The sequence below is a fragment of the Triticum urartu genome, chromosome 4 (genome assembly GCF_003073215.2).
Source record: "Triticum urartu cultivar G1812 chromosome 4, Tu2.1, whole genome shotgun sequence".
In the NCBI taxonomy this organism is placed as follows: domain Eukaryota; kingdom Viridiplantae; phylum Streptophyta; class Magnoliopsida; order Poales; family Poaceae; genus Triticum; species Triticum urartu.
In genome coordinates, this window is record NC_053025.1 from 112,159,322 (window position 1) to 112,175,704 (window position 16,383).

At 52.2% G+C, this 16,383-nt stretch overlaps 1 protein-coding gene across 1 annotated transcript; it reads left to right on the forward strand.

Annotated features, from left to right (window-relative positions):
• The first annotated feature begins 308 nt into the window (after positions 1-308).
• Positions 309-15,666, forward strand: LOC125555026 (putative E3 ubiquitin-protein ligase SINA-like 6). Its single transcript, XM_048718349.1, has 3 exons — positions 309-374; positions 526-554; positions 15,000-15,666. Exons 1-3 carry the CDS (start codon positions 309-311, stop codon positions 15,664-15,666), a joined length of 762 nt encoding a protein of 253 aa, XP_048574306.1.
• Positions 15,667-16,383: the final 717 nt, after the last annotated feature.

Below are 16,383 nucleotides of genomic sequence, written 5' to 3' on the forward strand. Positions count from 1 at the left end.
TTTGCGTGTATGACAGGTGGGCCTGACAGGTGTGTGGCCAACCTGTCATACAGCCAAAGGCAGGTGCAGTTAAGTCCGCGAGGGAGAGGATAATCAAACTTCTCGTTGATGTACGAGTTGACGCGACACATCAAAGCACTGCACTCGGTATATTTCAATAATTTGCGTTTACCCATGCATTAATTACAATGCATGCATGCATGCCGTGACTCTTCTTTTGATACTTGCATGTGTTGATTTAATGCACCTTGAAGTAGTATAAAATATGTGACAGTAAAGCTTTGTAATACCCCGGCCCAAGTCGAGACATGGTTGTGCACGAGGAAGGCGAGATCATGCAGACCGAACAGGACCCGGCGATGGAGCTCTCTAAGGTCTCGATGGACCTCACCGTGCTCCACTGCCCCTTGTGCCTCCGCCCCTTGACGCCTCTAGTGTATGAGGTTCGAATACACCTCGTCCGTTCGGCTGATTGAGCAAAGTGCAGGTTTCTTGATTGATGTGTTGTTCGATTGATTTCTGCAGTGCAAGGGAGGGCACCTGGCCTGCGCGGACTGTCATGGATCTAAGACTGACAGTAGAGTGGGGGGTAGGTATGAGGAGGCAAGATCCTAGCTATGGAGTAGTTGTACACACGAGTTTTACGAGTTCAGGCCCTTCTCGGAGGAAGTAACAGCCCTACGTCTCGGTGCCCTGAGGCGGTCGACTGGATTATATGTGTGTGTGTGTGTTTACAAAAGTGTGAACCCTTGTCCCAGAGGAGGGAGGTGGCTTATATAGAGTGCGCCAGGACCCCAGCTCCCCTCCGTTACGCAGAGTTCAATGCTCATAAAGGAAAGGCATTACTAGTAACGTCTACAGTAAATGTCATAAATGCTCATAATGTTATGGTTTAAGTCCTAACCGTTGCAGAGTGGAGGGTTCCTCGTCTTCTGGTGGTCGAGTGTCTTCAAGAGGGTCGAGTGAGCGCATCTCCACGGTCGAGTGGGTGATGATTTCTCTTCGACTGCTTCTGATTCTTTGTAAAGATGTCCTTGGGGAGGGTATGCTGGACAGGTCCATGACCCTACCCTAGGTACATAGCTTCATCATTAGCCCCCGAATGGATCAGGGTTTGAGTGAGGAAGGGGTTAAGAATGCTTCTGACCCACTCTTTGTGCTATGAATATGCCTTGTCCTGAAACAATGAGTTGAGGAGACGACATCGACTCCTTTCTCAATCGCCTTGGTCCATTCTTGGTTGTTGTCGAGTGAAATTTCATGGTTGAATTCTGAATGATGATGTAGAGGGTCTTTGTCTTCAGTCTGACAGGTTGTTCCGCCCTCCGCGGATCTCGTGGGATTTGAATTTTGGGAAGCGTGCCGGACGGGAGGAACCGAGGTTATCGGGACGGATTAGGTAAGTCTCCTCGATCCCCGCGCCACCTTTTTCTCCACGTACTGCGCGCGCGACTGTTGCCGGATTTGTTTAGATCGCTTGGGTCCACTAGTCAGCCACTCGGTGGAAGGACTTATAAAAGGTCTCGGGCCAGGCCTCTGCTCCGCACGCCCCCATTCTCTCTTCTCTTTCTCTCGATCCCTCCACCACTCTCGCTTCCACCTCGTCGCCGAACCTCCGCTCGAGCTCGATTCGCCACCATGGGGAAGGATAAGACGGTGGCGCTGGAACGCGTGAAGAAGGCGACCTCGAAGGCGAAGGGCAAGCGGACCAGCCGGGGCGGATCTTCGTCGAGGTCCGGCCTGCCGGCGGGCTAGATCCAGGGCGACTGGATCCGCTCGGCAATCACGCAGGTTGACCTTGACGACCTGGTGGAGGGGGGATTGATCCCCCACAAGTCGGCTCGGCTCCCGGGGGACGAAACCGAGCCGCAGTCTAGAGAGGGTGAGTGTGTCCTCCTAGCAACCCACGTAGATCGCGGATTCTCACTGCCTCCCCACCCTTTCTTCTGGGGTTTTTTGAACTTCTTTGGGGCTCAGCTCCACCATTTCACTCCGAACACCATAGTCTATCTAGCCGCTTTCGTGTCCATGTGCAAAAACTTCTTGGGTTGTCGACCGCACTGGGGGCTTTTCAAACACATCTTCACTTGCCGTTCCCAGTCGGTCAAAAAGGCCAAGTCGAGTGCCGAGAGGACGCGGGTGATCCAGATGTGCGGTGGTCTGGGGATCCAGATGAGGAGCAAGAGTACTTTCCCAACGATGATCCTTCCCGACTCGGTCCGGGGCTGGCAGTCGACTTGGTTTTATTGCAAGGATCAGCCAACCCCTGGCCAGTCGACTGGACTTCCTCCTTTTTCCTTGGCTCAAGTGGAGAAGCCTACTCCCCTGAAGGTAGTTCCAGAAGAGAAGGCGCAGGTCAAGGAGCTGGTTGAACGGGTCGTCCAGCTTGTCCGCGATGGAGTGACCGGGATGGATCTGCTAGAGGTCTTTCTCGGTCGACGCATCCAACCTCTTTAGGCGCGTGATCATCTGATGTGAATGTACTCTGGGCTCGAGGATACCACTCGGATCCACCCGGAGGAGGTTAGCGAGGATATCTTGGAGAACTGGTTGAGGGGAATCACTGGCAACAAAGACAATCCTCGGGGATCCAGGAGGGTGATTCCATTTGACAACTCGCGCCAGCCGGAGTAGGTACATTTCTATTTTATCAAGTATCTTTCCGGTTCACCACGTGATGTCCTGTTTGTGGTCGACTGAATGTCTTTTGATTGTTATCCTTTCAGGCCCTCATTGAAATGTACTCGATGCCCAATGGAGTGCAGGACCCCAACGCTGAAGAAGAAGGGAGCGGGGGCGAGAGCGGCGAGGAGCATTCGGAAGCCGAGGAGGACGAGGAGAGCAATGAATCGACCGATGAGGAAGAAGTCGACTCGCCTCCTCGCAGGGAGAGGAGGTCCAAGCACACTCATGACCCGGCATGCGCTCCGGACTTGGTGGCTGCGCCGATCGGGAAATCCTCAAAGCGCCCCAGGACGTCTTCTTCGACGCCGACTGAGAAACCTCCGAAGCAATCCAAAGTCGCGTCGCTTCCAGTGCCGAAAGTGCTGAAAGCCATCTCTTCCAAACCGCCCAAAGCTTTGCCTCGGATCAAAGTGACCGTTCCTACTATCTCCGGGTAACCATCTGACTTGTCCTTTATGTGGATTCGATTAACTGGGTGTAACCGATTGAATGCGGCCTTTGCTGTGTTGCTACATAGGGGACCTCTTCATACCAGTTCCAGGACAAGGAAATGGAGGATGCGGTAACCTCTAACCCAGGTATGAACTCTTGCGATTTCGATTCTTGATCCTTTTAGGGTCGAGTGGTTCACTTGGAGTCGAATGTTCCGTCTTGTAGCTCCACCCAACATCATTGACCTTCCGGACAACGACGAAGATGTGGCTCTTAAGCCTAGGAAGAGCAAGAAGGTAACAGCTGGCAGGGTGGCTCCGCAAGAACCAACTGCAACGCCTCCCATCTGTCAAGCTGAAGATGCGGGTAGGGCCACTATGACGTTCGCTGCACCCTTGCCGAGTGGGCATCCCACGCGGTCGACCGCGCCTGTGGTTCCTTCAACTATGCAACTCCACACCACGGAGCCTCAAGCAGCCGCACCTGGGTCATCTGCACATTTTTTTCACCAGCTACCCCATCCCAGACAACCAGTTGGAAGCGGCTGCGGAAGCTATCCGACAGGCTGATATGATGATGGAGCGGGTGAAGATAGTGCACGAGAGCAGTCAGGCTGCCTACGATGCTAGTGCCGCCCTTCGGGCCAATGTCCAGGTGAGTAGACTTTCCGACTGTTTTTGTTCTCGAGAAATCTTCTTCTGCACCATCTCCTGTTGTTCACGTTGAATTAGAGCACCCACTGGGTGTTGCTGTCGTTTTTGGTAGTTTCGCTCTTCCACTCGGTCTGGTCGAGTGGGATCAGAACCGGTGGGGGCACGCCAAGTGCACCCACTGGGTGTAGTCCCCGAGACCGCGGTCGACTGCTGGCAGTCGAATGTGGTCTGAATTCTTTTTTCTTGACAGCGCAATTGTTCTTTCTCTCTCTTTTTTTAACTCCTTGCACTCGACTCCGGCGGGCCGGTCGAGTGGGTTCAGAACCGGTGGGGGCACGCCAAGTGCACCCACTGGGTGTAGTCCCCGAGACCGCGGTCGACTGCTGGCAGTCGACTGGGGTCTGAACGGCTTGTTGTCCACTTCTTTAGGTTTTATTCACTCGAAAATGAACTGCCTTCGAACCTATCGATTGATCTGTCTCTTGCCTCCTGTAGAAGTCTTGTACTCTTATCTCCAAGTTTTCCGAACTCGAAGAGAAGCAGAGGCAACTCAACTTAGACTTGGAATTGGCTCAGCAAAATCTGAAAAAAGCTCAAGACGAGGCCGCTGGTATGGAAGGTAACTGATTGCCGACTGAACTTCAATATATCTCTTTGATCTCTTTTTTGATTCGATTATTTCTTTTCCAGAGAAAATGAAGTTGGCTCTGGACAAGAAGGACTCGGACCTCGCCGCCGTGCAAAAAGCAGCCCAAGACAAGACTGTTCTCACAGACAAGAAGCTTGCTTCAGTCGGAATGCTTGAAGGAGAGGTGACTAGACTGACATCTTGTCTTAATGAAGCTAACCGCGAAGTGACCAGCCTGAAGAAGGATAAGGTCGTCCTGAACGAAAAGTTGGAGTCTGCGATCCGCAAGAGGAACGACACAGAAGCTTATTTGAGGACCCTCGCCAAGAAGCTTTATCTCGTGCTGGGAGGTATTTCTTTTAATCCGACTGTGATTCTTGCCATCGGATTTTGCTTGGTTGATTGAACTGACTTTTGGCCGCAGAACTCTATCAAGACTTTGACGAAGAAACTGGAAGGGTCGAGACGGGTCTAGACCCTATCGATTCCCCGGTCTATGATGAAACTGCGATGAACGTGCTCCGATTGGAGTCCCGTATCGCCAGTGCCACAAGCTACCTCACACGCCTGGAGGAGGTTGTCTCTCGAATCGACTCGACGCTTTGGCCGGGGGCGACGCTTCAGAATGATCTGGAATCTCTGATGACTCAATTGAACGAGATCCCTGACCGAGTGCAAGAATGGAAGAAATCCTCCGCCCAGTGTGGTGCTGATGTGGCGCTATCCCTGGTGTGATTCCATTGCAAGGAGGCTCGTGAAGACAAGCTGGCTGCGATCAAAGTCGCTAACACCAAAAAGCACGACTTCCAGTCCTTCATGGAGACTTTCATTGCTGCCGCCACTCGGATCGCTGATGGGATCGATCTGGACTCGTTCATGGAGCCTGCCAGCCCTCCTCCGGCCGAGTGAACAATCTTATGACACTTGGATATGCTTTAAATTTGCCTCGGAATGTCGAGTGGTTTCTGTAACCATTAAACTCCTTCGGGCTTGGTGCCCGAGTACCTTTCATTCGCTGCTTGGAACCTTTTAGTATTTATCTGAATTTGGTTTATCTCTGAATGTGCTTGTGTTTGCCTTCGGATGGACTTTGCTTGTTGCACCTCTTCGTCCTTGCGGATACGGATGGAGTGGATGTTGTATTTGTGCCGCAGCTCCGAAGGAGAAGGTGGCAGTCGACCTGCACCTTGTCGTCCTTGCGGATAATGATGGACGGACGTTGTATTTGTGTCGCAGCTCCGAAGGAGAAGGTCGCAGTCGACCTGCACCTTGTCGTCCTTGGGATAGGGATGGAGCGGACGTTGTATTTGTGCCGCAGCTTCGAAGCAGAAGGTTGTAGTCGACCTGCACCTCGTCGTCCTTGCAGATAGGGATGGAGCGGACGTTGTATTTGTGCCGCAGCTTCGAAGGAGAAGGTTGCAGTCGACCTGCACCTCGTCGTCCTTGCGGATAGGGATGGAGTGGACGTTGTATCTGTGCCGCAGCTCCGAAGGAGAAGGTTGCAGTCGACCTACACCACGTCGTCCTTGCGGATAGGAATGGGTCTTAAACTTAGGCGAGTACCGGACTGCAGCTAAGCCCCCGAGTGGGAGGATTGCTCTCCACTCAGTAGGATTTTTTCAAACTTAGGCGAGTGCTGGACTGCCGTTAAGCCTCTTAGTGAGAGAACTTAGGCGAGTGCTCGACTACAGCTAAGCCTCTGAGTGGGAGGATTGCTCTCCACTCGGTAGGATTTTTTTTTCAAACTTAGGCGAGTGCTGGACTACCGTTAAGCCTCTTAGTGAGAGAACTTAGGCGAGTGCTCGACTGCAGCTAAGCCTCCGAGTGGGAGGACTGCTCTCCACTCGGTAGGATTTTTTCAAACTTAGGCGAGTGCTGGACTGCCGTTAAGCCTCTTAGTGAGAGAACTTAGGCGAGTGCTCGACTGCAGCTAAGCCCCCAAGTGGGAGGACTGCTCTCCACTCGGTAGGATTTTTTCAAACTTAGGCGAGTGCTGGACTGCCGTTAAGCCTCTTAGTGACAGAACTTAGGTGAGTGCTCTACTGTAGCTAAGCCCCCGAGTGGGAGGACTGCTCTCCACTCGGTAGGATTTTTTCAAACTTAGGCGAGTGTTGGACTGCCGTTAAGCCTCTTAGCGAGAGAACTTAGGCGACTGCTCGACTGCAGCTAAGCCCCCGAGTGGGAGGACTGCTCTCCACTCGGTAGGATTTTTCAAACTTAGGCGAGTGCTGGACTGCCGTTAAGCCTCTTAGTGAGAGAACTTAGGCGAGTGCTCAACTGCAGCTAAGCCCCCGAGTGGGAGGACTGCTCTCCACTCGGTAGGATTTTTTCAAACTTAGGCGAGTGTTGGACTGCCGTTAAGCCTCTTAGTGAGAGAACTTAGGCGAGTGCTCGACTGCATCTAAGCCCCCGAGTGGGAGGACTGCTCTCCACTCGGTAGGATTTTTTCAAACTTAGGCGAGTGTTGGACTGTCGTTAAGCCTCTTAGTGAGAGAACTTAGGCGAGTGCTCGACTGCAGCTAAGCCCCTGAGTGGGAGGACTGCTCTCCACTCGGTAGGATTTTTTCAAACTTAGACGAGTGCTGGACTGCCGTTAAGCCTCTTAGTGAGAGAACTTAGGCGAGTGCTCGACTGCAGCTAAGCCCCCGAGTGGGAGGACTGCTCTCCACTCGGTAGGATTTTTTCAAACTTAGGCGAGTGTTGGACTGCCGTTAAGCCTCTTAGTGAGAGAACTGAGGCGAGTGCTCGACTGCAGCTAAGCCCCCGAGTGGGAGGAGTGCTCTCCACTCGGTAGGATTTTTTCAAACTTAGGCGAGTGTTGGACTGCCGTTAAGCCTCTTAGTGAGAGAACTTAGGCGAGTGCTCGACTGCAGCTAAGCCCCCGAGTGGGAGAACTGCTCTCCACTCGGTAGGATTTTTTCAAACTTAGGCGAGTGCTGGACTGCCGTTAAGCCTCTTAGTGAGAGAACTTAGGCGAGTGCTCGACTGAAGCTAAGCCCCCGAGTGGAAGGACTGCTCTCCACTCGGTATGATTTTTTCAAACTTAGGTGAGTGTTGGACTGCCGTTAAGCCTCTTAGTGAGAGAACTTAGGCGAGTGCTCGACTGCGTCTAAGTTCCCGAGTGGGAGTACTGCTCTCCACTCGGTAGGATTTTTTTCAAACTTAGGCGAGTGCTGGACTGCCGTTAAGCCTCTTAGTGAGAGAACTTAGGCGAGTGCTCGACTGCAGCTAAGCCCCCGAGTGGGAGGACTGCTCTCCACTCAGTAGGATTTTTTCAAACTTAGGCGAGTGCTGGACTGCCGTTAAGCCTCTTAGTGAGAGAACGTAGGCGAGTGCTCGAGTGCAGCTAAGCCCCCGAGTGGGAGGATTGCTCTCCACTCGGTAGGATTTTTTTCAAACTTAGGTGAGTGCTGGACTGCCGTTAAGCCTCTTAGTGAGAGAACTTAGGCGAGTGCTCGAGTGCAGCTAAGCCCCCGAGTGGGAGGACTGCTCTCCACTCGGTAGGATTTTTTCAAACTTAGGCGAGTGCTGGACTGCCGTTAAGCCTCTTAGCGAGAGAACTTAGGCGAGTGCTCGACTGCAGCTAAGCCCCCGAGTGGGAGGATTGCTCTCCACTTGGTAGGATTTTTTCGAACTTAGGCGGAACGGATTCGCGACTAATCCCAACCACTGGGGGATTTCAGGAGTAAATAAGAACAACACAATCGAATGAGAGAACCGTAAGCTCTTGTCTTTGATAAACGAATTACAAAAGGTGTTGCTTATTACATTTTATTCAAACGAGTGTTTAAGTATAAAAGGGGCGGAGCAGCTCCGCGTTCCAAGCCCGTGGCTCATCTTTCTAATGCTCGATACTGTAAAGATGGTATGCTCCATTGTGGAGAACTTTGGTGAAGATGAAGGGGCCTTCCCAAGTTGGAGCGAGCTTGTGTGGTTTCTGCTGATCCACTCGAAGAACCAAGTCTCCTTCTTGAAAGGCCTGACCACTCACATTCCTGACGTGGAATCGACGCAAATCTTGCTGATAAATGGTCGAGCGGATCAAGGCCATCTCTCTTTCGTCCTCTAAGAGATCGACTGAATCCTGCCGGGCCTGCTCTGCTTCTGCTTCGGAGAAGAGTTCGACTCGGGGCGCGTTGTGGAGCAAGTCACTTAGCAGAACAACTTCGGCTCCATAGACTAAGAAGAAAGGAGTTCTTCCAGTCGACCAATTAGGAGTTGTTCTTAAACCCCACAGAACTGACGGAAGTCCATCAACCCAAGCACCTGCTACGTGTTTGAGATCACGCATCAGTCGGGGCTTCAATCCTTTGAGAATTAGGCCATTGGCTCTTTCTGCTTGTCCATTCGACTGCGGGTGAGCAACAGAAGCATAGTCAACTCGAGTGCCCTGAGAGGCACAGAAAATTCTGAACTCATCGGAATCTCAGTTCGATCCATTGTCTGTGATGATGCTGTGTGGGACTCCATATCTGAATTCAATTCTCTAATAAAACTGACAGCGGTGCTAGCATCAAGGTTCTTGATAGGTTTGGCTTCGATCCATTTGGTAAACTTGTCGACTGCAACGAGCACGTGAGTGAAGCCGCTTTTGCCGGTCCTCAGCGGTCCAACCATATCCAGTCCCCAAACAGCAAGGGGCCAAACGAGGGGAATGGTCTTCAGGGCTGACGCTGGCTTGTGAGACATATCGAAGTAAAATTGACAGCCTTCACATCTGTCGACTATATCTTTTGCAATCTCATTTGCTCGTGGCCAATAGAATCCAGCTCGGTATGCTTTAGCCACGATGGCCTAAGAGGACGCATGGTGGCCACAGGTCCCCGAGTGGATGTCATTGATGATCATTTGACCTTCTTCTGGTGTTATGCACTTCTGACCGACTCCAGTCACACTTTCTCTGAACAGCTGTCCTCTTATCAGAGTAAAAGCTTTAGATCGGCAGACGATCTGTCGAGCTTCTTCTTCATCCTCTGGGAGCTCTTTCCTGAGGATGTACGCAATGTAGGGCACCGTCCAATCGGGAGTAATGGCCAAAACCTCCATGATTAGGTCGACCACAGCTGGGACCTCGACTTCAGTCGGATCCGTGTCGCTCTTGGGTTGTGGGGGCTCTTAAGTGAAAGGGTCTTCCTGAACTGTCGGCGTGTGAATATGCTCCAAGAACACATTGCTGGGAATGGCTTATCTCTTGGAACCTATCTTTGCCAATTCATCGACTGCTTGATTTTTCAATCGGGGGATGTGGTGGAGTTCTAACCCCTCGAACTTCTTCTCAAGCTTTCTCACCGCGTTGCAGTAACCAGTCATGGCTGGGCTTCTGACGTCCCACTCCTTCATTACTTGATTAACTACAAAATCTGAGTCTCCATAAACCATGAGGCGACAGACGCTGAGTGAGATGGCCATGCGCAACCCATACAGGAGTGCTTCATATTCTGATTCATTGTTGGAGGAATCAAAGTGAATCTGGAGGACATATCTGAGCTCGTCTCCTCGGGGGGATACCAAAACTACTCCAGCACCAGAACCGTTCAACATCTTGGATCCGTCAAAGAACATGGTCCAGTGCTCAGAGTGAACGTGAGTCGGCAGTTGCTGTTCGATCCACTCGGCGAGGAAATCTGCTATTGCTTGGGACTTGATAGCTTTCTTTGCCTCAAACTTGATATCCAAGGGAAGGAGTTCAATCGCCCATTTTGCCACTCGACCAGTTGCATCCCTGTTGTGCAGAATCTGTGACAATGGAGCGTCGCTCACGACTATAACAGAGTGATCTGAGAAGTAGTGTGCAACCTTCTTCGTGGTCATGTAAATTCCATAGACAAGCTTTTGATAGTGAGGATATCCCTGCTTTGACGGGGTCAGGACTTTAGAAATATAATAAACTAGCGTTGAACTTTGTACGCTTTTCCTTCTTCTTCCCGCTCGACCGTAAGTACTGTACTGACGAATTGTCCAGTGGCTGCTATATAAAGCAAAAGAGGCTCTTTGCTGATTGGAGTAGCAAGCACCGGCTGGGTGGAAAGCAGGGCTTTTAGCTCTGCAAATGCTGTATCAGCTTCTGGAGTCCACTCGAACTTATCTGATTTCTTCATCAGTCGGTAAAGGGGCAGCGCCTTTTCACCGAGGCGAGAAATGAATCGACTTAGGGCAGCCAAGCAACCATTAAGCTTCTAGACATCATGCACACGCACAGGGCGTTTCATTCGGAGTATAGTACCTACTTTCTCTGGGTTAGCATCGATTCCTCGTTCGGAAACAAGAAAACCGAGCAACTTTTCGCCTGGAACTCCAAACGTGCACTTTGATGGATTGAGCTTGATATCATACCTTCTGAGGTTGGCAAAGGTTTCAGCGAGGTCGGTCAGCAGGTCGGAACCTTTACGTGACTTGACCACAATGTCATCCATGTATGCTTCCACATTCCGACTGATCTGAGTGAGCAGGCACTTCTGAATCATTCGCATAAATGTGGCTCCGGCGTTCTTCAAGCCGAATGGCAATGTGACATAACAGAAGCACCTGAAAGGGGTGATAAAGGCTGTCTTTATTTCGTCGTGTCCGTACAGACGGATCTGGTGGTACCCGGAGTAGGCATCCAAAAAGGACAAACGCTCGCACCCAGCAGTCGAGTCGAGTATCTGATCGATGCAAGGGAGAGGGAAGTGATCTTTCGGGCAGGCCCGATTGATATGCTTGAAATCGATGCACATGTGGAGTGAGTCATCTTTCTTTGGGACCATGACAACATTGGCTAACCACTCGGAGTGGTAAATCTCTCGGATGAACTCAGCTGCCAAAAGCTAAGCCACCTCTTCGCCGATTGCTTTTCTTTTCTGGACGGCGGGCCGTCGAAGATGCTCTTTGACCGGTTTCACTTTCGGGTCGACTCTCAAATGATGCTCAGCCAGTCCCCTAGGAACACCTGGCATGTCAGAAGGCTTCCATGCAAAGATGTCCCAATTCTCACGGAGGAACTGGATGAGTGCTTCTTCCTATTTGGAGTCGAGTGTGGTCGAAATGTGGGTCGGAGCTGCATTGGGGTCCGTCGGGTGGATGTTAACAGACTTCTTCTCGCCAGACGACTGGAATGCTAAATCTGTGGCTGGCTTCTTGGCTCGCAACAAGGCACTCGGGTCTGCATTTTTCTGGTATTCTTGCAATTCTGCCACGGCCATCTGGGCATCGGCGATCTTTGAGCCCTTCTGGAAACACTCTTCCGCCTTTTTCCGATTACCAGAGATAGTGATCACTCCTCTGGGACCAGGCATCTTCAGTTTGAGGTACACGTAACAACGTCAAGCCATGAATCGTGCATAAGACGGCCTGCCCAGAATTGCATGATATGCACTCTGAAAATCCACGACTTCAAACATCAACTTTTCTTTGCGGTAATTTTTGGCATCACCGAAAACCACGTCGAGTGCAATCTGACCGAGGGACGCAGCCTTCTTGCCTGGGATGACCCCATGGAAACTCATATGGCTTTCACTGAGTCTGGACATTGGAATGCCCATTCCTTTCAGCGTTTCTGCATACAGAATGTTCAGGCCACTACCACCGTCCATCAGGACCTTTCTCAGTCGAGTGCCTTCGATCACCAGGTCGACCACCAGTGCTTGCCTCCCAGGGGTGGCGATGTGCGCTGGGTGATCAGACTGGTCGAATGTAATGGCAGTCTGCGACCATTTCAGGTAAGTGGGTGTCGCCGGAGCGACCATGTTCACTTCTGTGTTGATCACTTTCAATCGACTCTTGTTTTCAACATCAGCAAAATTCATCAGAGTGGAATTCACGTGAGGATAACCATCATCATCTTCCCCTTCACGCTCAGCCTTGTCTGCCTCGTTCTCCTTTTTCTTGGGCTGTTTCTCTTGGAACTGTTGGATCAGGAGCCGACACTGTCGAGTGGTATGCTTCGGGTAAATGAAATTACCTTCTTCCTCTTTTTTAGTGTGGATATGGCACGGCAGATCCAACACGTCATTTCCATCTTGATCTTTTACTTTCTTGGGGTTCCACGGCCCTTTGGGCTTCCCCTTGAACTTTCCTTGAACCACAGCCAAGGCCTCACCCGGAGCAGCTGGTTCGGCCTTGCGTTTTTGTTTCCGACTGGAGTTTCCTCCTCCGGCTTCATGGGCGACTGCTTTGTGCTTGCCGCTCCGCAGTCGTTCCTCCTCTTCACCATTGGCATACTTGGTGGCGATTTCCATCATTCGAGTCAGAGTCATGTTTCCTGTCTGACCGAATTTCAGGTTCAACTCCCGGTACCTGATGCCTTCCTTGAAAGCACAAATTGCCTGATGATCAGACACATCTTCCACCGTGTGGTGCAGGGTGATCCACCTCTGGATATAATCTCTCAAAGTTTCATTCGGTTTCTGGACGCAACACTGTAATTCTGTCAAAAATGCTGGCCGCTTGCAAGTACCCTCAAACGTTCTGACAAACACTCGGGCGAGATCTTCCCAAGTATAGATGCTGCCATGTGCCAACTGATTCAGCCACGCCCTAGCCGAGCCCTCCAACATCAGAGGAAGGTGTTTCATGGCCACCTCATCCTTGCCGCCACCAATATGGACAGCCACTCGGTAGTCTTCGAGACAGGTGTCGGGCTTGGACTCTCCGGTGAACTTACTGACTCCAGTCGCCAACCTGAAGTTGGGGGGAATCACTGCAGCTCTGATAGCTCTGCTGAAGCACTCTGGGCCAGAGACATGCACACTATTGCTGGTTTGCGGGCCTCTGTCATGGCCATCTCGGTGAGCTCTGTTTCTATCGACCAAGCCTTGTACGAGAATAGATCTCGCATCAAAGCCTGGCTCCCTGGGGTCGACTGGAATACCTCTTCCGACGCTGTTAGGGCGCCTATCTTCATGCGGCCGCGGCACGTATGACCCACTCCTTGGAGGAGGTGTGGGCACTCGACGGCAACCATCACGATTGGCTCGACGGTCATACTGCTCCTGGTTTCTGTACTGATCACGCCGCTCTCTCTGTCCCTCACACCTCGGGGGCGATCTCGGGCAATGGGCCGACTCGACCGTATCTGCGACCACAGATCTGCTATGGATCCTATCCCGCGACTGAGACACGGCCGTATTCTGCTCTCCTGCCGCCCGGAGCAAGGCCCTGATATGCGCCAGACCTCGGCCAGCCTCTGACTGGGAAGGTTGAATCGACTCTGCTATCCGGGCGACAGCTGCTAGGTTTTGGATCGGTGTCCGGTATACCTGAGCCAGAGGTGGAAAAAGTTGGCGTCGGCTGGACTCGAGAGCACGTTGACGAGCGCGATCGTCGAGTGCGTGTTGTAGGTTCTCCAGCCGAGTGCGCTCAGCCAGATTGGCCAAGCGAGCCTGTTCCAAGGCCTGGGCCTCGGGCGTTTCTCCAACTATAGGAGTATGCAGGGCATCCATGTTTCGACGACGAAGTTCTTCTCTCTACTGCGAGGAGAGAGGCTCGGGGCAGTACTCCTCGTGAACGCGCGACGGATCGCCGTTCCCGTCACCTCTGTCTTCACGATCGAAGCCAGGAGGACCGCGTGGTCCATTGACCATCAGGACTTCCGCTGTCGAGTCATTGCTGCCGCACTCGGATGCAGTCTCTATGGAGCCAGTCGACAGATCGAACATGCCACAGAGAGACTTGTCGGGCTCGAGCGTCGCGACTTGAGGGGTGGCCGACTGGCGGGCCACTGCATGCTTCACCTACCATTGAATCCTCGACCGGCCGGTGCGCTTGCTCCGGCGGGTCGCAGGGAAGGGGAAAGCCGTTGGAGTCGACTGGTACTAGGTCGACGACTGCCGCAGGAGGACGCCGCGGACGCACGCATGAAAGTGCGTCGCCCCGCGGGCGGGGAGCGCGTCGATGTCGAGTGGTGCCTCCTGAAGCCAAGCGGAGTCGTCAGCGACAAACACGAGCACGCCGAGACGGATCTCGCGGCCCTCAGCCAAACCTCCGCCTGGAACCATGATGATGGGGATCGGAAAAATTGCAACTTCTCCAATAAGTTGCTAAGACACCTGCCCACGGTGGGCGCCAACTGTCGTGGATCTAAGACTGACAGTAGAATGGGGGTAGGTATGAGGAGGCAAGATCCTAGCTATGGAGTAGTTGTACACACGAGTTTTACGAGTTCAGGCCCTTCTCGGAGGAAGTAACAACCCTACGTCTCGGTGCCCTGAGGCGGTTGACTTGATTATATGTGTGTGTGTGTGTGTGTGTGTGTGTGTGTTTACAAAAGTGCGAACCCTTGTCCTAGAGGAGGGAGGTGGCTTATATAGAGTGCGCCAGTACCCCAGCTCCCCTCCGTTACACAGAGTTCAATGCTCATAAAGGAAAGGCGTTACTGGTAACGTCTACAGTAAATGTCATAAATGCTCATGATGTTATGGTTTAAGTCCTAACCGTTGCAGAGTGGAGGGTTCCTCGTCTTCTGGTGGTCGAGTGTCTTCAAGAGGGTCGAGTGAGCGCATCTCCATGGTCGAGTGGGTGATGATTTCTCTTCGACTGCTTCTGATTCTTTGTAAAGATGTCCTTGGGGAGGGTATGCTGGACAGGTCCATGACCCTACCCTAGGTACATAGCTTCATCACGGGCTGCCGCGTCGAGCGCCCCGGGAACCAGCAGCAGTGCCAGAAGTGCGAGCGCGGCGGTGGCTTCGACGTGTGGAACACGGCAGTGGACTTCGTCCTTTCGTCGGTAAGGGTGGAGTGCCCGCACGAAGGCTGTGGGCTCTACGTCACTTACCACAAGCTCGCCGATCACCAGAGCGTGTGTCCGCTCGCGCCCTGCAAATTCCCCATGCCCGTCTGCGGCTACGAAGGCCCGCCGCCCGTGCTCTACCACCACATCAGCACCGCGCATCCCATGCCCGTGCACAAGATACAGTACGGCAAGGTGCTCCAGCTGCAAGTGCCACTGTCGGAGCCACGGCTCTTGCTGTTCACGGAGGAGGACCACCGCGCGTTTTTCTTGGTCGGCGGCGTGCTCGACATCGGCGCGCCTATCGCCGTGTCGGTCGTCTGCATCAAAGGGGGGGCGTCCCCACTGCCGCACTATGTGGCCAAGCTGTGGGCGAATGGCCCGCCGGGGGAGCCCAAAGGCACGACCGACGCCGTTAAGGTGGAAATGGAGGTGACAAGCAGCAAGGATCCCGGCGACGTCGACGTGCAGGAGCTGACCTTCTTGACAGTTCCGCCCAAGCTGCTGGTCGGGGCTAAGCTTGTGTCCCTCCACATTCAGATTGACAAGCTCACGTCCTAAATGTTTCTATAGTGCCTTCTGTTTATCTTAGTAATATGCTAATATAGGGATTACCTTGGTCTACTTTAGCTTAAGAAATGGTGGGTTTTGGTGGCGATGCAGCAATTACTTCGACATCAGATCAGTAATTTCCAACAGTCGAACGGATATTTTGTGTCTGTTGGATATAAAGTTCCTTTGGGTAAGAAGTACTACTTGTCATCAAAATGGATAAAAGAAGATGTATGTAGACATATTTTAGTTCTAGATACGTCCCTTTTTATCCATTCTGATGACAAGCACTCCCTCCATTCCACAATACATGCCTTCCATTTGTCAAAATATAGATGTATCTAGACATGTTTTAGTATATAGGTACATCCAAGATAGAGCCAATCGGATGGTTGAGAACACTACAATTCGTAGCTACAGATGCGTGCATGACTCCCAGATGCAGAGGCCGGGGGTCATCATCCTCCTTTTCGAGAAAAAACAGACGCGTGTGTGAGAGGACGAGTGCGTGCGTACACCTCTTCTCTTCCTGTATAATGTACTACTAAACTCAGAGTACAAGTTTTTGTGGGTGGCACGATGGTGCGCGCGAGAAGTCCAGAGAGATAGGTTTAATGCGTCTGGAAAAAGACTAGCCTAGAGCTCGCCATGCGGCTATTCCTGTCGAACGCCCCATTAGCCGTAAGATATGTATACGACGGTGCCAGTTATTGCACGTACACAGCA